At 41.0% G+C, this 24,647-nt stretch overlaps 1 protein-coding gene across 1 annotated transcript; it reads right to left on the bottom strand.

Annotated features, from left to right (window-relative positions):
- Nucleotides 1–1,309: 1,309 nt before the first annotated feature.
- Nucleotides 1,310–23,225, bottom strand: LOC120533258 (gastrula zinc finger protein XlCGF26.1-like). Its single transcript, XM_039760061.1, has 3 exons — nt 23,034–23,225; nt 15,298–15,836; nt 1,310–4,604 (listed from the first exon to the last, which is right to left on the bottom strand). The coding sequence occupies exons 2-3, from the start codon at nt 15,761–15,763 to the stop codon at nt 3,175–3,177; spliced, it is 1,896 nt and encodes a 631-aa protein (XP_039615995.1). The 5' UTR covers nt 15,764–15,836; nt 23,034–23,225; the 3' UTR covers nt 1,310–3,174.
- Between the last annotated feature and the right edge of the window lie 1,422 nt (nt 23,226–24,647).

The raw sequence follows: 24,647 nt of genomic DNA, 5'->3' as shown, positions 1-24,647 counted from the left end.
TGGTGAGAGAGGACATGCACGTGATGAGTGTGACAGGCCAAGATGACGAGGAGAGAAAGATAGGGAAGAAGATGATCCGCTGTGGCGACCCCTGACGGGAGCAGCCGAAAGAAAAAGAAGAATGTGATGGACATGCTTTGCTTCCTTTTATCTTAAAAATTACATCAAGAGCTCCAAGATGATAGCACCTGGAAATCTAAATTGACTTTGAAGCCAGTCGTCTTCATCTGTAAACATGCGCTCTCTTCTGTTCTGTTGGATTCCTTTATTTTTATTGTATGGTACAATGAGATTCAATATGCAAAAACTCCATAAACTTATTTTCCTATAACGGTAATAATAATAATATGCTTTCATATTGTATATTTATCAGTTTTTTTTTTATCATAAGTACAATATACATGTACATATACTGCAGACAGTGAAATGGTTTATAAAGTGGCTCAGATTGTGTAATGTTATAACTGTATCACAAGTTTACAGTGAGGTGATTGTACTTATAAGTACAGACAGCTCTACAAGGAGCACTTGATGGACTGATGGAGTGCGTTTTGAGTTCTTGGGATAAAACGGCTTCTGAACCACGAGGTCCATACAGGAAAGGCTCTGAAGCGTTTGTCAGATGAGAAGCAGTTCAAATAGACAGCGTGGCTGAGGCAGCGTGTGCTTGAAGGCTGTAGGCCGATAATTCTCTTTCTAAGATTTTGTAGAGCTGAGATTCACACTCGGATACAGTGATATAAATACTGTGAGTGATGCAGTGAGAGGAACAACGCTAAAACAGTTATAATATTTGGAATACGTTGGCCATTCCGTGAACCATTATATTGTTACTGGTTAATTACAATCAGATGCATGAAAGTAATAAACAATATGCGGTTCATTTCAGTGTATTTATAAAGCCGCATCAGGAAAAGAAAGGATGACCACACAGGAACAGTAGCACTGCTTTGACGCTGGGTGCCGCCAGTCTGCAAAACCGAGCGGAGAACTTGCTTATGACAAGTATTTAGCTGGCGTGAAAATGTGTGCGGCTTTACACATCACGATGTGAGCGTGGAAACGGGCGTATGCACCCTTTATAAATGAGGCCCCAGGTGCCTTGATTCTGAGGAGATCACTTGGTATTAAGTCTGTGCCCTTTGGTTGGTTTGATGTTCGCCAGGTAGGCGGTGGTGACCAAAGCTTCTCCACCATAGTTATCCTTACCAAGCTTTCATCCTGAGGAAGTGTGCTGAATGAGATGAAGGCTTTGATGGGGCATTCAGTCCATGATGTTGGCACAATACAAACAGACCAGAGGCCTCGCTCCCCAATTCACAACGTTGTTCATCTGTTAGTTTTACTTGCAACACTTTTAAAAACTCGAACATAGTAAACCTTCTCCCGCTCCACACAAAATTGCTATGTGAAGGGGGTCTGGTAGAAATTACCTCACCAGGAAAAAAAAAAAAAATGACACTTTGGTTTCTTTGTTGTTCAAAGCAAGGCTTTCTTTATTGACACGCACACAGGGACCCTAGATGTACTGTTTGTGTGCGTGTGTATCGCTCACTTGTACACAAGCCATATTGTACAATTTACATGGCTGCCCTGTGCCTCTCGCTAATTATGTGTCTTCTAAAGGCTCAATCTCTAAACAAACAACTTGGTTATCCGCTAAACATCATGGCCTTGAGAAACCCACAAGTCCATTTTGGATCTGTCAAACCAACAGAAGCTGGCGTAAGCTAAACTCTGTTGTGTCTTCCTATTAGACTTAACAAATCAATTAACTAAAGTATAAAGATAACAAAGTCAGTTTCTATTACCACCTGCAGCACACAATAAATTGCAGTAGATGGCATTAGTGCTGAATGTGCCTAACAGACGGGAAACTCTTACTACTGTCTCCCCCCATATATATCTATATCTATAGCTAGATGTGCTGTGTGTATATAATATAGTCACGCATACACATCAGAAAATCACCTCCAAGGCTCGATCGAAGTACGTGATAACCCACTGGCACAAGAGGGGGTGCTGTGGCCATCACTTTCTTTCTTCGCCTCTCCCTGGAGCTCTGAGAGACTACCCAGTGAAAGCAGGAAGCTCCGCCCCTAACTGTTCAGCCATTACAAGAAGCCTGGCCACGCAGAAGGAGGCATCATTTCCACGAAGAGCAGCCTGCCCGATGGAGCTCCACTGACTGACGCTTATTTTGATGGCTGAGAGCCTTTTACTTTGTTTTTGTACCCAAGAGGTGAGTTGCTTTACCACCAAATGGCCTGATTTTGTTATCGGACTGCAGTAATGAACAGGACAACTTGGTTGGACTTTTCCTTTATAGTATGACCTGTCATTCCTGCACCTGACCACTAAATATATATATATATATATATATATATGAATATGAGAAAGAGAGAGAGATAGACACGAATACAGTGGATCAATTAAGTATTGAGACCCGCTGACTTTCTGCACACTTAATTGCATTGTAGATTTCACTTTAAACGTATTCACGTCCCACCTTTTGCCCATCAATCTACACTCAATAACCCATAGTTACAGAGTGAAAGCAGGTTGTCAGAAATGTTAGCAAATTTATTTAAAATTAAAAAGTGAAACTCCTCACTTGTATAAGTTCTCAGAGCCTCGGCTCTTTCCCTTCAAATCAAGCTCATCCTTGAACTTGACCGGAGTCCATCTGTGGCAAACTGAACTGACTGGACGCGGTTTAGAAAGACACACACCTGTGTAGAGAAGGTCCCACAGATTACCACAAAAACCAACCATAGAGTCCAAGGATCTCTCTGGAGACGTCTGTGATCAAATTCTGAAGACACAGATTAGGGTAACAGGATAGCACCATTTCTCAAGTTTTGCCTGTTCCTAGGAGTCCAGTGACCCCAATAATTGTGAAATGGAGGAAGTTTGGAACCACCTGGGCAAACTAATAATCGAGCAAGAAGTGTCTTGGTTATGTAGGTGACGAAGAACCTAGTGGTCACTCTGTCAGAGATTCACAATTCTTGTGCTAAGACGGCAGAACATGTCAGAAGGACGACCACCGCAGCAGTACTCCATCTATAAGGCGTTTTAACACAGCCAGGTTGGAGTTAGCCAAACAACATTTAAAAGACTCTGAGAGCTTGAGGAGACAACAATTGAACCATCTGGACAGAACTCTAAAAATCAGTTGTCGTAATTAAATCCTAAAAGCAACAAGTTGTGCCATCTCTTTATATTTTTTTCCTGCTCCTTTGTATGACTTCTTAAATGATTTCGACGACTACTTTTATCAGAAAATTCCTTGCCACATTCAGAACAAGAATAAGGCTTCTCTCCTGTGTGAATTCTCATATGGCAATGAAGACTGCTGTTGGTGGAGAACCGCTTACCACATTCAGAGCAGGAATATGGCTTCTCTCCTGTGTGTGTTCTCATGTGGATTTGAAGATGGCTCTTGCACAAGAATCGTTTGCCACATTCTGAACAGCAATATGGCTTCTCTCCAATGTGAATTCTTGAGTGTACTTGTAAATTGTAATTGCTGAAAAATTGTTTCCCACATTCAAAACAATGAAATGGTTTCTCGCCAGTGTGCATTCTTGTGTGTATCTGAAGACGGCTCCTGTCAGTGAATTGCTTGTTACATTCAGAACAGTGATATGGTTTCTGTCCAGTGTGAATGCTCATGTGTTTCTGCAAACTGCTGCTTGCTGAAAACCCTTTGCCACATGCAGAGCAACAATATGGCTTCTCTCCAGTATGAATTCTTGTGTGGCTCTGAAGTTGGTTCTTGTACGTGAATCCTTTGCCACATTCAGAACAATAATATGGCTTCTCTCCAGTGTGAATTTTCATGTGTCGCCGAAGACTGCTTCTATCAGCAAATCGTTTCCCACATTCAGAACAACAATAAGGCTTCTCTCCGGTGTGAATTCTTGTATGGGTCTTAAGGAGCTCGCTGGAAGAGAATCCTTTCCCACATTCAGAACAACAAAATGGCTTCTCACCTGTATGAATTCGCATGTGGGTCCGAAGACTGTTGCTGTGTAAAAATCGTTTACCACATTCAGAACAGCAATATTGTTTCTCTCCATTATGAATTTTAATATGGGACCGAAGGTGGCCCCTATCATAGAATTTTTTGCCGCAGTCTGAACAGCAATATGGCTTTTCTCCAGTGTGGATTCTTGTGTGGATCTGAAGATTCCCACTGGTGGAGAACCGCTTGTCACATGTGGTACAAGGATATGGCCTTTCTCCAGTGTGAATTCGCATGTGTTTCTTTAGGCTGCTCTTTAGTGAGAAATGTTTGCCACATTCAGAACAGCTATAGGGCTTCTGTCTATTCTGACTTTGCTTGCATTCTGATTCACTTTTAAATTGTTCCTTCTGCTCTTGGCAGACAAATGAAGTTGATGAATTTGTACCGAGTCCCTCTAATTGAGTGTCAATTGCATCACCAAGCAGAGAGCTACCCTCCAGAAAAGCTGATCTCAAACTCTCTGATCCACATGTTGATTTCTTCATATTTTTATCATGTGGTGGCTGTTGTGGTCTGCACTGTAGAGACGTCTGAGCCAATGAAAATAAGCAGCTGCCACTCTTTATGAAATCTGTAGAAATACAAAGTGTATGATTAGGAAATATCAAAAATGATCTGACATGAAACTCCTTTAACATTAGAATATTCTGCTAGAAAGGATCCTAGCACATGTACACCAATTAGCCACAGCATTAAAACTGCTTACAGATGAAGTGAATAACATTCATTATGTTGTTACAATGGCACCTGTCAAGGGCTGGGACACGTTAGGCAACAAGTGAACAGTCTAGTCTGTTCTTGAAAGTAACGTGTTGAAGCGGGAAAAAGGGTCAAGTGCTAGGATGTGGGTGACTCTGACCAGGGACAAATGGTGATGGCTAGACGACTGGGTCAGAGCATCTCCAAAATGGCAGGTTCTGTGAGGTGTTCTTGGTATACAGTGGTCAGTACGTACCAAAAGTGGCCCAAGGAAGGTCAACCAGTGAACCAGTGACAGGGTCATAGGCGCCTAAATGCTAGCCCATAGAAGAGGTACTGTGGCACAACATGACCATAAACGTGATGCTGGCCATGAGAGAAAGGTGTCAGAACAGCAAAGTGCAGCACATCTGGCTACATATGGTGGTGTGTAGCCACAGACCGGCCAGAGTGCCCACGCTGATACCTGTCCACCACCAAAAGTGCTTACAATAGACAGAACTGGACCACAGAGCAATGGAAGAAGACCGCCTGGTCTGATGAATGGCGTTTTCTTTTAAGATCATGAAGATGGGCCTGCACGTGTGTATTGCTTACCAGTGCAAGAGATGGCAGCAGGATGTACTATGGGAGGAAGGGAAGATAGAAAATTGGTCATTTACACATACTAGAAAAATTTTAACGCACATGAAAAAAGTAAGCATTGTTTTATACTAAGCATTAAGATACAAAAGTTTGGATTAAAAAGACTTAAGCCTACATATTATTATTGCCTTGTATAAGCCAGAAAACATCAGCAGGTCAGACATGTTAGAGAGCCGAAGAATGGGCCCCTCACTTAGAGAAGGGAATGTCCACTCTTTGGCTGTAAATAGTGGGGGCAAGCGCCAGTTAAAAGGGAATAAAGACAGGCCTTGTCAAACAGAAATAATGGACAGAGAGGGATTTGACGCCCTCTCAGTTAAGAAATATTAGTCGAATTAATTAGAGACAGGAGTAGAGCAGTGAAATGCTACATGTCAGATGAGGGAGAATAATGGCTGAAACGAGGGTGCCTGTTGCTGGGGGCTCATCGTTCCAACTTAAGTGAGTCTGCATGCAAGTCATGCTATCAAGCCTGGTTCTGCTGTCTGTGCTGAGTCTCCGAGTGCTTTCATTGGGGCTGAGGGTGCCTGCGGCAGTCTGCCTCAACAGTAGTGGGCTGCTCTAGAGTCCGGGGGTCCTAAACTCCAGTCCTGGAGGTTTTCATCCTAACCCTTAACTAGTGACCCGTTTTTCCTGCTAATGAACTTCTTTTGAATTCATTTTAATTGACTTGCTCTTGAAGACTGGCAGCCAAACAATAATGACATACAAAATGAACCAAAATATGACCAACAAACTGTGTCTATCGTATAATATCTCAAAATAAAGAAAGAAAGATGAAGATCTCAGGAATTCAAGTGCCTGATTTAAGATGGAGTTGACTTAGTTGGTCTTCTGTTGGCTCACTCACTTCACATTTCATTTCTATTTGGGTGCCACATAAAGAAAGGAAATTTAGGATAACAAATCTTAAAAAAAAAAAAACAAGTCAATTAAAATGAAAGAAAAAGGAGTTCATTAGCAGCAAAATCTGGTCACCAGTTAAGACAAAGGTTAGAATGAAAACCTGCAGCCACTGCGGCCGTCCTGGAGTGGACTTGGGAGACCACGGCTCTAGTCAAGGGTCTGATGGGAAACCCTGGGGCCTGGCATTCATGTGGATGTTAGTTTGACATGTACCACCTACCTGAAGATTACTGCAGAGCACATCAACTCCTTCATGGAACCGATAGTCCCTGATGGCAGTGGCCTCTATTAGCAGGATACAGTGGAACCTCGGATCACAAACATCTCGGTACACGTACAACTAACTCGCTTTACAACCAAAAAGTTCACCAAAACTTCTGCCTCGGTTCACGACCACACACTTGGTATATGAACAAGCCAGTTTCCCTTTTGGTTTGTGCGCGCCGATGATTTCCACACGTGTTCATTGTTCTCGCTGAGAACTCTTTGTGCTCTATTTCATTTCCCTTCCGGTTCGTATGCGCCAATTACTGTATTTAAGCACGTGTTGAGCCTCTCCCTGTTCATTGTTCTCAGTCAGACGTGCGTGCTTTACCTGTGAACTCTTTGTGCTCTACAGTATCTCGTTTGCTTTTGCAGTTAACCATGGCTTCTAAGCACTGTAACCTCCTCTCCACCCAATTCCTCCTCACTTCATGCCAGAACCCGACTCATGCAAGGTTAGTTTTCTTGGTGGTTTTTGGTTCGTTTTTGTATTACATATTTTTCAAATGTTCATTTTTCGGTTCGTAGCGTGAATTGTTGCAATGTTACTTTTCTTGGTTGTTTATTAAATTGCAGATTTTTCAAATGTTCCTTTTTTCCCTGTCCTTAAAACTCATTTAAAAATAAAAAAAAAAAAAAAAGTGTTTACAGCGATCGGGTCGGTCATAAGGCTATTAGCGTGAACTCCTGCATTACTTTCTTGGTTGCTTGTGGTTGGTTTTTAAATGAAGTTCGGATTTGTTCTAATGTTCTTCCCCCCAAGTGCTTAAAATTCATTTAAAAAAAAAAGTGTTTACACCGATCGGGTCGTAAGGCTATAGCGCGAACTCTTGTAATGTTAGTTTTCTCTGTTGTTCAAGGTTTTCTCAGTGTTATTCAATGTTTTTACATTTAGTTTACTATTATGATGTGCATTCTATGGTGTAGTTAACTATATTTGTGCTTAAAAATCTTTAAAAAATATATCCTTCTATATAAAAGCGGCCGGGATTGTCCTTCCGTCCGTGAGTGCTACGCACAAGGCTGTGGAGTCGGAGTCGAGGAGTCGGAGACAATTTTGGGTACCTGGAGTCGGCAAAAAGTTAACCGACTTCGACTCCTAATAAATTTAAATGGGAATTAAAAAAGTAAGTTGAAATGTCCCAATTCACAAACAGTCATAATGAACTACTTCTCTGCTGTAAGAATAAAGCCCAATGCATGCAGTGCATAATGTTACCACAAAACGAACATGTCAAGTAACCATGAAGCATGCTTTTCATTGACTGTATGCGTCACTATATGGGATGTAATGCACAGGTAAGGTGCGGCACCGCTTTCCATTGTGTCGTGTTCCACTGTTACAGGGAACTGTGATCCTAGCCTAAAGCCCCCCATACATTTACAGATGCACTGCCGATTTTTCGGCCCTTCAACGAGTCATCACGCGTCAAACGCCTGAAAAATCATCTGGTGTGTTCTCAGCTCCGTCGGCTCCCCTTGCTGCGCAGTGAAGGGGGCCGAAGGAGCCGAGAACACAGATCTCCATACCTGTCTCCAGCAGAGGCTCGTTCTGCTGATCAGCTGGCCGGTGAGTGACACAATGCACTAAACTTCCGGCTGGCTGACAGAGGAGACCGCCACTGCAGCAGACAGAGGCATCACATTACTTTGGATGGGGGCGGTGGTCGAGATTTTCCGCAAGCTGGATCTGCCCGCCCATGTGGACACCCACAATCTGCGGCCGCCAATCAATTGTGTTTGTCTTTAATCTGGCATTATAGTAGAGTGTTGGCTTCCTAGCCAGTAGTTCTGTGGTGAAATGACATGTATGTTGCCTTCCTTTCCTTCAATGGATGTAGAAAATACATTAGCATAGTATATACATACAGAGGAGTCTGAGTCGGGGAGTCGGAAGATTTAGAAACTGAGGAGTCAGAGTCGGAGCATTTATCTACCGACTCCACAGCCCTGGCTACGTAGGCGCGGAGTTTCACACACACCCCGTCCATTTTGCAATGCACGATGGGATTTGTAGTTTCATTTTTCCAGGTAAAAGATGATTTTCTACTCCAGACTGTGCGATATCTTCTTCTTCTTTCTTACTATATAAAAGCGGTCGGGATTGTCCTTCCGTCCCGTGAGTGGAAAGCGTAGCGGTATTCCACTTATCACAGACTTACTACTTGCAGCTTGTGGTACGAAGCGACATGATGTGAGCAGAGTTCTGGTGCTCCCATCGTTCCCTTGCTTTTGTGCGCGATGTGCTGGAAAAATAGACAAAATTATGTCTCTGGAAATAATTAATGTTGATGGAGTCCAAATGCCTCACCGCGTAGTAAATATCAGGGGGGTTCAAAAGGGCGACCTCAATATAGAAAAAAAGTTTAAACTTCATCACAAAAATAACAGAAACTACGAGTATTAAAGTAATACCACTCAAATGCAATATAACCAAATGAATGAGTTTGTTTGTATAAAATATCAAATTGATCTACATATTGAATTGCCTTCAGAAGAGATCAACTTAAAAGTCGGTCGCCTTAAAAGGCGGGTCAGCCTAGTATTTACATACAGTTCGTACGGTCTGGAATGGATTAATTGTATTTACATACAATCCTATGGCGGAAATTGCTTCGGTTTACGACCAGAGTTTTGGAATGAATTATGGTCGTGAACCGAGGTTCCACTGTAATATGCTCTGCCGCATTGCAAAAATTGTTCAGGAAAGGTTTGAGGAGCGTGACAAAGAATTCACAGTGTTGACATGGCCTCATCTGTGAGATGTGCTGGAAATACAAATCCGATCCATGGAGGCCCCACCTCACAACACACAGGACCTTAAGGGATCTGCCGCTACCGTCTTGGTGCGAGACACGACCGGACACCTTCAGAGGACTTGTGGAGTCGACACCTCAATGGATCAGCGCTGTTCTGGGGGCACGAGGGAGACCTGCACAACATCAGGCAGGTGGCTTTAATATTGTGGCTCATTGGTGTATGGGAGTTGCACTAAGTAACCTTCAAACTCTTTCCAGTTAATAAAAGAGAATGATGCACTTGGACAGAACATTCTAGAGATTTCTTACTAAAAGAATTATAACTGAACAATTGTTATGTTTGTGGGGACTGTTGTATGGTGGAGAAAAAGAAAGGAGTGGGTACGGGCTCATTATATACACACATATGTTGGGTTGCTTTTTTTTTTTTTCATAATTTTTATTGATTTTATTGTAATCATTCCATACAAATAGATAAATTTTTACAAAAAATAGGATTGAAAACAAATCAACCGCCACCCTGAGAAAGAGAGCATGGCCAACGGAGTAACACTTAAAGCTAGTAAAAATAAATAAATTGATGAGTTTAATAGGCGGATAATGGGGGCTGACTTGTTTTTAACTCAATTTTACTTTTTGTAAAAATTGATTGGATTTGTATGGAATGATTGCAATAAAATTAATAAAACTTTAAAAAAAATAAAAAATAAAAAAATAAGCGGATAAAGATAAATGGAGAAGAAAAAGAAATGGGGCGAGAATCTACTTCCTCAGTGCTTGAAGAGCTTATTCTAAAATATTATTTATTAGATCCTGCCAGGTTTTGAAAACGTTCTGCACAGATCCTCTGACTGAGAATTAGATTTTTTCCAATTTCAAATAATATACAGTGGGATGCAAAAGTTTGGGCAACCTTGTTAATAGTCATTATTTTCCTGTATAAATCGTTGGTTGTTACGATAAAAAATGTCAGTTAAATATATCATATAGGAGACACACACAGTGATATTTGAGAAGTGAAATGAAGTTTATTGGATTTACAGAAAGTGTGCAATAATTGTTCAAACAAAATCAGGCAGGTGCATAAATTTGGGCACCACAAAAAAGAAATGAAATCAATATTTAGTAGATCCGCCTTTTGCAGAAATTACAGCCTCTAAACGCTTCCTGTAGGTTCCAATGAGAGTCTGGATTGTGGTTGAAGGTATTTTGGACCATTCCTCTTTACAAAACATCTCTAGTTCATTCAGGTTTGATGGCTTCCGAGCATGGACAGCTCTCTTTAACTCACACCACAGATTTTCAATTCTATTCAGGTCTGGGGACTGAGATGGCCATTCCAGAACGTTGTACTTGTTCCTCTGCATGAATGCCTTAGTGGATTTTGAGCAGTGTTTCGGGTCATTGTCTTGTTGAAAGATCCAGCCCCGGCGCAGCTTCAGCTTTGTCACTGATTCCTGGACATTGGTCTCCAGAATCTGCTGATACTGAGTGGAATCCATGCGTCCCTCAACTTTGACAAGATTCCCAGTCCCTGCACTGGCCACACAGCCCCACAGCATGATGGAACCACCACCATATTTTACTGTAGGTAGCAGGTGTTTTTCTTGGAATGCTGTGTTCTTTTTCCTCCATGCATAACGCCCTTGTTATGCCCAAATAACTCCATTTTAGTTTCATCAGTCCACAGCACCTTATTCCAAAATGAAGCTGGCTTGTCCAAATGTGCTTGAGCAGACCTCAAGCGGCTCTGTTTGTGCTTCCTCTGCATCACTCTCGCATACAGCATCTCCTTGTGTAAAGTGTGCTGAATGGTTGAACGATGCACAGTGACTCCATCTGCTGCAAGATGATGTTGTAGGTCTTTGGTGCTGGTCTGTGGGTTGACTCTGACTGTTCTCACCATTTGTCGCTTCTGTCTATCCAAAATCTTTCTTGGTCTGCCACTTGGAGCCTTAACTTGAACTGAGCCTGTGGTCTTCCATTTCCTCAATATGTTCCTAACTGTGGAAACAGACAGCTTAAATCTCTGGGACAGCTTTCTGTATCCTTCCCTAAACCATGATGGTGAACAATCTTTGTCTTCAGGTCATTTGAGAGTTGTTTTGTGACCCCCATGTTGCTACTCTTCAGAGAAAATTAAAGGAGGAGGGAAACTTACAATTGACCCCTTAAATACTCTCTTCTCATTATAGGATTCACCTGTGTATGTAGGTCAGGGGTCACTGAGCTTACCAAGCCAATTTGAGTTCCAATAATTAGTTCTAAAAGTTTGGGAATCAATAAAATGACAACGGTGCCCAAATTTATGCACCTGCCTGATTTTGTTTGAACAATTATTGCACACTTTCTGTAAATCCAATAAACTTCATTTCACTTCTCAAATATCACTGTGTGTGTCTCCTATATGATATATTTAACTGACATTTTTTTATCGTGACAACCAACGATTTATACAGGAAAATAATGACTATTAACAAGGTTGCCCAAACTTTTGCATCCCACTGTAAAACATCAGTTACCCACTGACTTAAAAAAGGAGAGTTTGGATTCTTCCAGTTGAGCAAGTTAAGTCTACATGCCAATAGTGAAGTAAAGGCAATGACAGTTTGTTTGTTCTTCTCCACTTTAAGCCCCACTGTGAGCCCACCAAACACAGCTGTTAGTGGGTTAGGAGGGATTGTGACACCAAGGCTGTCTGAAAGGCACTTAAACATTTTAGTCCAAAATGATGTTCATTTGGTGCAGGCCCAGAACATGTGGCCCAGTGAGGCTGGAACTCGATTGCAACATCCACAAGTTGGATCTTGTCCTGGAAACATTTTGGACAGTTTTAAGTGAGACAGATGTGCTCAATATATCATTTTAAATTGAATAATTGTAGGCTTTGTGCATATGGAGCTCGAGTGAATTCTCTACATTGCTACCTTCCACTCCTTTTCTGATATGTTGAGTGAGAGATCTTTTTCCCCCATTGTCCTCTTGGATCTTTGAAAGGGAGGGAATGTAAAATGGTTTTATATATTACAGAAATGCTGCTGGAGTTTTCAAGACTGAGCAATATTGTTTCCAGCATAGAGGAAGGTGCGAGATTGGGGGGAGAAAAAAAAAATGGGCAGGTTCTGTTTAACAAAGTTTCTAATTTAAAGATAGTGAAAGAAATGTGTTGCTGGAAAGTTAAATTTGGAGTGTAATTATTTATAGGATGCAAAGACGTTGTCTGTGTACAGATCTCTAAGTGATTTAATCCCAAATGTTTTCCAGATAATAAAAACTGCATATGTTTGAGAGGATGGAAAAAGGTGGTTCTCGTGCAGAGGTGCCACAGATAAAAGCTTCTCTATCTTAAAATACTTCCTACATTGGTTCCATATTCTGAGTGAGTGAAGAACAATTGGGTGTCAGTATATTGGTGATAACTTGCATTTATTGGGGCACAAAGCAAGGAAAATAAAGAAGTACTGCAGGATTTTATTTCTATTGCGGACCAAACCTGTGTATGTTTGTCTATTTGTGTCCAGGATTTTATAGCTTGTATGTTTGCTGCCCAGTAATAAATTTGAAAGTTAGGCAGAGCTATGCCACCTTCTGCCTTCGGTCATTCATAGATAGATAGATAGATAGATAGATAGATAGATAGATAGATAGATAGATAGATAGATAGATAGATAGATAGATAGATAGATAGATAGATAGATAGATAGATAGATAGATAGATAGATAGATAGATAGATAGATAGATAGATAGATAGATAGATAGATAGATAGATAGATAGATAGATACTTTATTAATCCCAAGGGGAAATTCACATAATCCAGCAGCAGTATACTGATACAAAGAAACAATATTAAATTAAAGAGTAATAAAAATGAAAAAATTGTAGGGTCACTCTTTGGATACGTGGATGTTTTGAGTTCCAAATAAATGAGGTTATGGTTGAATCTAATTGCTTAAAAAATGATTTATTGACGTATATTGGAATGTTTAGAAACAAAAAGAGAAGCTTAGGAAGGATATTCATCTTAACAGCTAGTGAGATGAAGGGTTGTCCATCTATGCAAGCCTTACCTATTTTTTTTCCCATACAGACAGCAAAACTTTGTTGATCTGCATACAGAGACATTTTCTGTTCAAGTCCTTCTCTGATAATCCCCTTTATCTGATAAGCATTTCTACAGTGAACTGCCAGTGGCTCAATGGCGATTGCAAAAAGCAGTGGTGACAGGGGGAATTCTTTTCTAGTACCACGTTCTAGTTTGAAGTAGTCTGAATTAATGTTAATACAAACTGAAACTTCTGGACTGGTATACAGTAGTTTCATCCATGCACAAAATGTTTGGGCCAAACCCAAATTTATTCAAAGTGGAGGAAAGGTAAAATCCGAATAAGCCATATCAAATGCTTTTTCTCGCATCTAAAAATAATATGATCTCCAGAGTGGTAGACATTATGGGTGAATATATTACAGTAAAAAGGTGCAGACAATTGTATTTTTTAATTAACTCTCACAAAAACTCTCATCAGCCTCTGCAAAGGTGACATCAGCACAATCGAGATGATAACCCACACCAGAATTACTATAAAGAAAGACAATTCAAAAGGAAGAACACTTGGCTGTGCCAGTGAGGAATCAACAAGATAATTTACAGAACGGGCTCAGTTATGGTATACACCCTGGACCCCCTGATGGTCACAGCAAAGCAGAGCATTAAAACAAAATGGAGTTCCAATTATGAACAGCGCTGCACATGCTCTCTGTGACAAACCAATACTGAGGGCTGTCAGCCAATAATTATTCACCAGACGTGTGTCAAGAAACGCGACTGGTGATCCTTTATAGCAACAGCAGTACAACTGCATGATGAACACCTCAGTGGGGCTGGGAGAGACAAGTCAGAGGTTTTCATTCTTTTAATGAGTCATTCCGGTGTGTGGCCAGACCATAGTGTATGTATGTATTATTTCCATCTATTTTTATATATTTTTTTTATTTAAAAAGAGCTTCTGTAAAAGAAAAGCTCAATTTCATCCAAGGGAAAAAGGTTCTCTCTATCTGTCTATCAATATATCTAAAGGAGTCTCTTTAGATTTTCACTCATGCCTTGGGTTTTGAATAAAGTTACTGTGCCTCTTGTAAGGTGTAAAATGTGAATTAAGGAAGCTGGTATTAGTAAAGGAACCCAATAGGCTCTGATAACCCCAGCAAGACGGCAAAAGAAATGAAAGAAAGACAAAGGCTTCTTCTCTATGGACACTGAAGTCAGAGAGAAGTCACTGCTGAAGGTAACTGACTGCTTTCAGACCATCAGAGTGAGCTGCCAATTTCTAGTTTTCCACCCTCATTCCAGACTTCTGAGATAACCTGCGTTATGTTAAGATCTCCATTTCTGACTAATAAAATATTTATAAACAGTGAACACAAGCCAACTTGATTTATTATCAGTTCTCCCTTCATTTGGTAATGGAGGTCTAAGTTTAAACAAAGCTTCTCTCGATGAGAAAGACCTTCATGCAGGGATTCTTGCCATGTGTGTGCCATCAGTAGAAACGATGGAGTTCTGCTTGTTTGAAAAGACAAATCTGAACGAGTGTCTGACGGGGGAGTTTTTAACAGGTCAGTCCTTAACTCTTGCGCTATCAGCTACATGCTAATTTCACTCACAAAATGTGTCTGTCATCCAAATACAAGGAGGATCATGGGTAACAGTAACCTCTTAGCCTATCATTTCCTTGCAGTGACAGCCTTGTCTGCGCCCTTCTAACACCTGCAAACTGACCTTTTTAATGTGTTAATACCAACAGTGATAGCATTTTCAATTAAATACATTTTGCTGGCTTGTTTAAATCAAAATGTGAACTTAAATGCATCCATTTCACCTTTCCGCACAAACCCACAGATTAAAACAGGCCTGCACTTGAGGTCAATGATAAAGGATCAGGATTTTCATTAGTAAATCCCATCTATCCTGATTTTATTTTTTAGCACCTACCTTCGTCATGATGGGTATCCCTCAATGCGTTTGCAGTCTTCTTCATGTCAGCTTCCAAAGATTCAGCCTTCAGTTGATGTTGCAGGGAGCACAGACTACCGGGCGTCAAGTCTAATCCAGGAGCCTTTTCATCGGGATAGAAACACTGAGAGTCCGACTCCGATTTAAGGTTTTCTTTCTTTATGCCACCAATAGTTTCATTTCTCTGAATGTTGGTAATGTCAGAAGCTGGTTCAGAGTCTTCTTTAATGCCACAGACCGTTCTTTCCCAGTCCTCCTCCACCTTAATGCTGAGGTGCTCCTGCTGTAAGTAAGCAGACTCCCACTCACAGTCTTCTTCCTTAATGTTCACACGTCTGTTCTCCATGGTAAACACAGAAATGAGGCTCTTGTGCAGTGTGAAGTTATTCTTTTCCTCCTGATCACACACTTCATCTGAGACCCCCTCTTCACCTTTATATGCCATATCTAGACGTACTTGCACAGCTGGCCACACCTGCTCCCTATTGTACAACTTGAAGTGGCAGCGTCCTTCTTACCTGTAGAGAAAACAGTAGAATTCAGAATGGCATCATCCATAAGCCACAGCCCAGTGGTCTTGAAAGAGCTCACCATCAACCCCCCCACTGACCACCACACAGTTTTCCAGATGTGACCTCACGAGTGAGATATTATAACGGGTACCTCTGCTATTTCATTAACACAACTAGTCTGGAGTTTGTCTCAGGGATTCTTATCTGTAAGATTTCACTGAACAAGTGATACTGACACAGGAGGCAGGTGTACACTGTCTATAAAAAAAACAAAATAACCCATTAACGTTAACTCATTCTCACTTATCATGGTTCTAGAGAGCACAGACATGTTGTATGTCAATCAGACACGCAAATAAGAATTTCATTGTCTTCTTAAGCAAGGCCACTATTGGCTCATATAATGTGCCCACCATAGAACAACATTGTATTCACCTCTTGAATTGTTTCTGAGCAGCACTGAGATGTTCACTTGGACCACCAAAAGAAAGTTCATTTTGCCCTCAAGTGGCCTTTTCTCTCCTTAAACAAATTTGGCACTCGCCTTTAAACACGGCCTCGACCTCCACAGGTCGTTTGGAGTTTCCCAAACTCGCTTCTCACGATGTGCCAAACCAAAGGTTTTCTCCAAGTCGAGGTAAGTCCCGCTGTCTGCGTCACTACAATGACAGGCTTTTGTTGCTCTCGCTAGTGCTGCCCAATATGGACTTACACTGATATTGTGATTATTTTAAACCAAAATTCGTTACTTGATTTTTCTCAATATATTTTCAAAATACCATAAAGACTGAAGATCAGCACCATATACACTCACCTAAAGGATTATTAGGACCACCATACTAATACGGTGTTTGACCCCCTTTCGTCTTCAGAACTGCCTTAATTCTACGTGGCATTGATTCAACAAGGTGCTGAAAGCATTCTTTACAAATGTTGGCCCATATTGATAGGATAGCATCTTGCAGTTGATGGAGATTTGTGGGATGCACATCCAGGGCACGAAGCTCCGTTCCACCACATCCCAAAGATGCTCTATTGGGTTGAGATCTGGCGACTGTGGGGGTCATTTTAGTACAGTGAACTCATTGTCATGTTCAAGAAACCAATTTGAAATGATTCGAGCTTTGTGACATGGTGGATTATCCTGCTGGAAGTAGCCATCAGAGAATGGGTCCATGGTGGTCATGAAGTGATGGACATGGTCAGAAACAATGCTCAGGTAGCCCGTGGCATTTAAACGATGCCCAATTGGCACTAAGGGGCCTAAAGTGTGCCAAGAAAACATCCCCCACACCATTACACCACCACCAGCAGCCTGCACAGTGATAACAAGGCATGATGGATCCATGTTCTCATTCTGTTTACGCCAAATTCTGACTCTACCATTTGAATGTCTCAACAGAAATCGAGACTCATCAGACCAGGCAACATTTTTCCAGTCTTCAACTGTCCAATTTTGGTGAGCTCGTGCAAATTGTAGCCTCTTTTTTCCTATTTGTAGTGGAGATGAGTGGTACCCGGTGGGGTCTTCTGCTGTTGTAGCCCATCCGCCTCAAGGTTGTGCGTGTTGTGGCTTCACAAATGCTTTGCTGCATACCTCGGTTGTACTGAGTGGTTATTTCAGTCAAAGTTACTCTTCTATCAGCTTGAATCAGTCGGCCCATTCTCCTCTGACCTCTAGCATCAACAAGGCATTTTCGCCCACAGGACTGCCGCATACTGGATGTTTTTCCCTTTTCACACCATTCTTTGTAAACCCTAGAAATGGTTGTGCGTGAAAATCCCAGTAACTGAGCAGATTGTGAAATACTCAGACCGGCCCGTCTCGCACCAACAACCATGCCACGCTCAAAATTGCTTAAATCACCTTTCTTTCCCATTCTGACATTCAGTTTGGAGTTCAGGAGATTGTCTTGACCAGGACCACACCGCTAAATGCACTGAAGCAACTGCCATGTGATTGGTTGATTAGATAATTGCATTATTGAGAAATTGAACAGGTGTTCCTAATAATCCTTTAGGCGAGTATAGATATGGACATACATGTTTTTTTTACAAAGTCCCAAACTTAGAATATTTTCTCACAATACAAATATGAAATTTTTGCACAACTCATCTTCCCATCCACTTATTCTGGTGTAGGTCGTGGTGATATGAAATATTAGCAAAGAAAACGTTTCTTATTCCTGAATATCTGTGCCTCAAACAACATGTCGTATCCCACTCCTTTCATTTCACGTCTCCTCTACTTGTTTTTGAGTTTCTGTTGTGTTTGTTCAAAACCTCACCTGCCTTGCTGATGTCAGTGTCTGAGGGTCCGTAATCACTGTCATCTCTTTCCCTCCGTTTGACTGTTTAATAAGATGTAAGCTCTCAATTCTTTGCTACATAAATCACAGATCATAATACGCACAAATGTTTTATGTTTTTGACTCTGATCAGACAGCACAGAGGGTGACCATATATCGAATTATAGCCAATTGTCTAAATATAAAGAAATGCAGTGTTTCAGTCTGATGAATTTTATTGGAATGTATTTTAAAATAAATAATGTGACACAACATTTTAGCATAGAGGAAAGGATGAAAGGTGCCACTGCGATGATATCACTGACAGCTCTGAATCCTCACACATCGTGTCCCGAGTCCTGAACACATTCACCAGATTCCTCCATTACTGAGTGCCCAGGAGAACCTGACACTCTGAAGCAGACGATTCATTTCTATAGCTGGCTGCATTTTGCCAGAGTTATCCTCAGGTATTAGTTCAGCTTATTGTTGTCTATTTAGTCTTTGCAAATTATTTTTCTCTTTTTGTAAAAATGATTGACTTCCCAACAGTGTTCAGAAGCCATTAAGAAGGCTAACAGAATGTCAGGTTATATAGCGCCCTGACGTGTGGAGTACAAGTCACAGGAGGTTCTGCTCACGCTTTATAACGCATTGGTGAGGCCTCATCTGGAGTCCTGTGTGCAGTTTGGGTCTCCAGGCTACAAAAAGGACATAGCAGAGGTAGAAAAGGTCCAGAGAAGAGCGACTAGGCTGATTCCAGGGCTACAGGGGATGAATTATGAGGAAAGATTAAAAGAGCTGAGCCTTTACAGTTTAAACAAAAGAAGATTAAGAGGTGACATGACTGAAGTGTTTAAAATTATGAAGGGAATTAGTACAGTGGATCGAGACTGTTACTTTTAAAATGAGTTCATGAAGAACATGGGGGCACAGATGGAAACTTGTTAAGGGTAAATTTCACATAAATATTAGGGAGTTTTTCCCACACCGAGAACCACAGACACTTGGAATAAGCGACCAAGTAGTGTGGTAGACAGGAGGACTTTAGGGACTTGACGCGATGTTGTTTTGGAAGAAATAAGTGGCTAGGACTGGCGAGCTTTGTTGTGCTGAATGGCCTGTTCTCGTCGAGAGCGTTCTAATTATTTACACTCCTCTATTATCCAACTGTTTTTCAGTATATTTACACCTATTTAAATCATTGTGTAACTCTGTCATGTCATATTTTCCTAACCTAAATAATCCAAACCAGGGGCTGTGGGGGTTGGAGCCTATCCCAGCTAGCAGAGGGCACAAAGCAGAAACTGGAACTGGACTGGGCACCATTACATTGCATTGCAAACACACACGATGCACAAAGGGCCAATTCAGTGTCACCTAACAACAGGAGGATACCCACAGATACGGGGAGAATATGGAAACTCCACACAGGGAGGACCCGGGACATGAACTCTGGTCTCCTTAGTGTTAGGGAGCAACACTATGTGACACCATGACGCTATTGTAATTTTGTTTGCCTGTTCACTTCTCTTTAGTTTGACCCCCGAGGGGGCGGGGCCTCCCAATTACACAGGGAGTGCAGCTAAGGGGGCCGACACCTTGAGCCCCAATTAAACTGCTGTGGCATGGAGTTTGTTCTCTCTCTGTCACTAGTTCAGGTGACTTTGATAGTCTCTACTGTTAAATGGTATTTTTTGCAGGCTTACCATTTATGCCTCCAAATTATCGTATTGAATTCAATTCTGATTTTTTCACTTTGTTACTGTATTTCCCGAATTCTGGCCTTTGTTTGTTCTTTGCCTTAGTGTCGGATGTCTGTAGTTTGAGTTCCATTCTCTACTCTTTGTAGGCCTGATTTTTATTATTATTATTACACAATTTTATTCACTTTGTTTGCCTGGGTTAAATTTTGCAATCAGTTCTTTACTGACTTTTACTATATCGATTTCTTCAGACCTTACATGCATGCTGATCAGTTTGGACCCAGGATCTTTAAATGAATTACATCACCTTTAAATTTCACATTTCCTTATACTTTTAGCGAATACATACAGTATGAGAATTAAAGTCTCCAAATATCTGAACTGGATAACTCACATTTACACACAGCTTCTCCAATGCTGGTTTTTCAAAACACCTCCTGGATTATAACAATTACCCACCATCAGTTCTCCTTCTGAAATCTTTGTTACTACCAAACAAATTCTGTATTTTTATTATGTTCTGTATATGTGACATCATTTCTAAGAAAAATGAAACGGTCACCACCCTGAGATAATTGACCTTCCTGAATACAATCAGAAACCCTAAAATCCAACTGTAAATGAGCCTTTAGTCACAATCGCATCTGCTAAAATGTCCACAGACAGGATAAACAGTATTGCTCCAATTCCTGCATTCCAATGAATAAGTTTCACTATTGACCTGATTAGCGAGCTAGGATTTTGAAAAGGCTGCTGTAATTTATCAGTGCACGCTTCGGTTATGTTCAAGTACTTTACAGATGACCTCAAAATTCATTAAAAATTCAAAATCATATTTCTTACATCTTAAAAATGTTGGAAAATTAAGGCATTTTGTAAATAAGTAGGATTCTGAGAAATTAATTCATACATTTATCTCTAGTAGGACTGACTACTGCAATGCGGTGTCCACTGGCTGTTCAAACTGTTCTTTATACAGCCTCCAGTTAATCCAAAATGTGGCTGCAAGAATTATTACAAGAATAAGAAAATATGAACACATAACTCCAATTCTTAAATACTTACATTGGTTAAGTTTAGGGCAGATTTCAAAATTCTCCTTTTAACATATAAAGCATTAAATGGCCGAGGTCCGGCTTACTTGTCTGAACTTATCATGACTTACAAACCTGAGAACACATTAAGATCTCAAGATGCTGGTCTGTTTATGATTCCAAGGATTAATAAAATAACAGTGGGAGGTCGAGCTTTCAGTTACAGGGCCCCTAAACTGTGGAATGGTCTTCCTGCTTCCATAAGAGATGCCCCTTCAGTCTCAGCCTTTAAATCCCGGCTGAAGACTCACTACTTCAGTTTAGCACACCCTGACTAGAGCTGCTGATTAACTGTACAGACTGCATCTCTGTTGTTAGTCATTAGCACTAAAACATAAGTAACATGATAGTTATAATTTGTTACTAACCCTCCCCTATTCTGTTTCTCTTCTCGGTACTCAAATGTGGCACTTGGTGCCACGGCCCACCTGCCAAGTTGTTTTGCCTGCCTAAGATAAAGTCATCCCTGATGGAGGATCACAGGAATCATCGGGTAGAGGGGTCCTTTCATCGGATTGACTGGCCCAGCACTGTCTCAGCTGTGGAATGGCCAATAGGGGGCAGCAGCTTGATGGCCAAGGTCTCCAGGACTCTAAACAAATCCAACTCCTATTATGTGATATCATCTCCTGTTGAATTCTGCTCTGTACTTGTAATATTTCTATTGCACTATTATATTGTATTGAGGATTACTTGTGTTCTGTTCTGTGTATTGTATTGACACCCACTGCACACCCAACATACCTGGAAAGGGGTCTCTCTTTGAACTGCCTGTCCCAAGGTTTCTTCCATTTTTTTTCCCTACAAGGATTTTTTTTAGGAGTTTTTTATTGTCTTCTTAGAGAGTCAAGACTGGAAGGCTGTCAAGAGGCAGGACCTGTTAAAGCCCATTGTGGCACTTCCTGTGTGATTTTGGGCTATACACAAATAAATTGTATCGTATAATTATTTTCCTTTTCTCAGATATTTCCTAGTCTGTGTCATATAACATAACATCCAGAATTAAACCTAAAAATTGTAGTTTACCTACTGCTATTGTTTTTTGTTTAATGCCATAATCACCAAGTAGCTCTCCTGTTGCAGTGTTTGTTTGTTCAGAACCATCTTCCATTTTTACCGGTGGCATCTTTTCCCCCACAGCCTTTACTTTCTCGTGTTATGCCATTGCACTTGCCATCCTTCTCTCTGCTTCTATATACAATATTTTTAATTGTATTGTATATTTTTGGCTCCTTGATAATTTCAGCACTTAAAAATCAGTTCTTTTCATTCTTCCTAATTATGATCAATGCCACACTTTCCACATCTTTACAAATTCCGGCTGTACGTCCAAATCTTTGACATTTAAAACATCTAACTGGTTGCGGTATATAAACTCTAACTGGAAACATGTCATACCCCGATTTCACTTTACTGGGTAAATTACCTTTAAAAGACAACACAATGGGCTTTGTCGGAATTAACATTACGTCTCTTTTATTATTAATACGCTATCAGTCTACTGTTTTTTTTTTTTTTTAACGCTCTTATTTCTTTAATATTTACATCTGCTGCTCGCCAAACCTCTTCCAAGCACATACTCCACAAACAATATTTGCCCTAAACTTGAAAAAGTTAATGCTTCTTCATTTTGTTACCTTTTTTTCATTTTACAAAAATCATTAAACGAGCGCTCAACAATGTTCTGACTTCAACATCCCCCGTCATACTTTTAACCTACGTCGCCAATTTCACCCGACTAAAATCGCCCAACCTTCTCCCTTCATCCATCGCCTTATACTTAACTACAAAATTTTCTTTGTCACTAGAAGAGCCCGCATCCTCGTGTCTCGCTCCGTTTTCACTCCTTCCTCCATTATATTAGATACGGGCCTGTTCTGGCGGCCTCAGAGATAAACTGTCACCGGTGCCGATCACAACACGTTTGTCTCCCTCACCATCCATCTCTCCCCTGTTCCTCCCAGCGAGACGCATTCTGCCACGTTAGCGAGAAAAGTTCTCCAAAAGTCCCCTCCCCGGGAATCTTATAAACAACACCCGAGTTCACTCACGCCTCACTCGAGGCTCTTCTTTGTTCCCATTTGTCCAGCTGTCTTATATCCTGCAAGTACTTACCTCGTGTCTTTCTTGTTCTTCATCATCTTCTTATTATTTATTAAACTGCGGTTGGCAAACCAACTCAAGGTGCATTACCGACTGGTCTGAAGTGTGATGAAGAAACGGAAAACAAAATTTATGTCTAAAACAATCTATTTTTTGAATGACCTCGTGTCTTTACGCACGTCTGCTTGTGTATAACTGAGAGGAGCAGCCGGCAGAAATTAGCAGCAGGAGCGTGCAACTTCCGGTCGAAAGTGAACAGCAGTGTATCAAAATAAAAGCCCCGAAAGGCGGCAATACTGCCAAATTACCGAGTTATAAAGATCTTGGGGGTATTTTTCGTACGTGGATTACTCGTTTAGCCGGATGTAACAGTTGACAATTTGGCCTGATCCTGGATCTGTCGGTTTTTCGAAACTCTTGCTGGATGTGTTGTCATAGCAGCAGATCCAAATTCTCAAACCTGCTCGGAGCTCACACACTTAATCAGTGTCCGTGCGTGGAATTCATTCAGTCATGGCTTTGCCGTTCATGAATGAGCGACCAGCTGATATCGGTGTGCAAGTTATAAGAAGAGAATTTCATATAGAGAAGGTTTTGCGCCATCGGCAAGATCCATTATTGCTCCCGGAGGAAATTATTTTCAAAAGATACCGCTTTAGGCGGAGGGGAGGGGGTGGGATATTGTACCTCAAATATTTATTAGCTCCTTATATTCGAAGTCAAACTCGGCGAAGTCGGGCTCTCACAACCACACAGACAGTATGCATTGCTTTGAGGTTTCTTACAAGCGGCCCTTTTTTATATACTGTAGGCTATGCGGAAAATCTGTCTAAAAGTGCAGTTTGCCAGGCAATTCGTAAAGTCTGTTTGTCTCTGAAATATTTCCTTCGGGTTTTCATAGTGTTTCCTGGACACCTGCGTGTGCAGACAATAAAAGAAGCGTTTCATGCCATTGCAGGTACACAGGGAAAAACACCCACAGTTCCGTAAAGAATCTCACGATCAGCCAAACATTCTAATAACCCAGGAATTCCAAATGTGATTGGGGCACATGGGACTGATCAGAGTGGACTTTGATCAAACATTATTTGGAAAATGTAACTCTCCTCCTGATGAATAATCAGACACAGTGTCTTCATCAAATATTTGACCTTCGTCAATATCTCGTTGGTCAGACACAGGCTCTAGGGATAGGACATTCACTGCAACTGACCCAACAAAAAAGAGGGCTATATGGACCCTACCTATAGCACACATTGAGGACAAATATATGCAATGACTATCCTTTACCTGAAATGAAGCGACCACTGCATCCTGCCACTGGTTATGAGAAGGAGCTTCCCGCTGGAATGCCCTCGGAAACAGGGCGATGGGCATTTTGATGGAGAGCCAACTCTTCTGCAAGGGTTAGGTCTGGACCGCGTGGACCTCCTCCTGTTTTTTGCTTGTCTGCCTTTTTATTAGCTTTAAAATTAATGTTTTTTTTTATATTATGTGTGATTCTTTATGTCAACAATTCTTTAAATAGTTATATATCAATATGTACTAGTTTGAAATATATTATTGTACTTCACTTTAACCTGTCACCATGTTCTCCTTGTGCTCACGTTTGATCAGGAATTATGA

Source organism: Polypterus senegalus, chromosome 8 (assembly GCF_016835505.1).
Source record: "Polypterus senegalus isolate Bchr_013 chromosome 8, ASM1683550v1, whole genome shotgun sequence".
Lineage (NCBI taxonomy): Eukaryota > Metazoa > Chordata > Cladistia > Polypteriformes > Polypteridae > Polypterus > Polypterus senegalus.
Note: the sequence above shows the minus strand (reverse complement) of the source record. Positions and strands in the feature narration are given on the sequence as shown.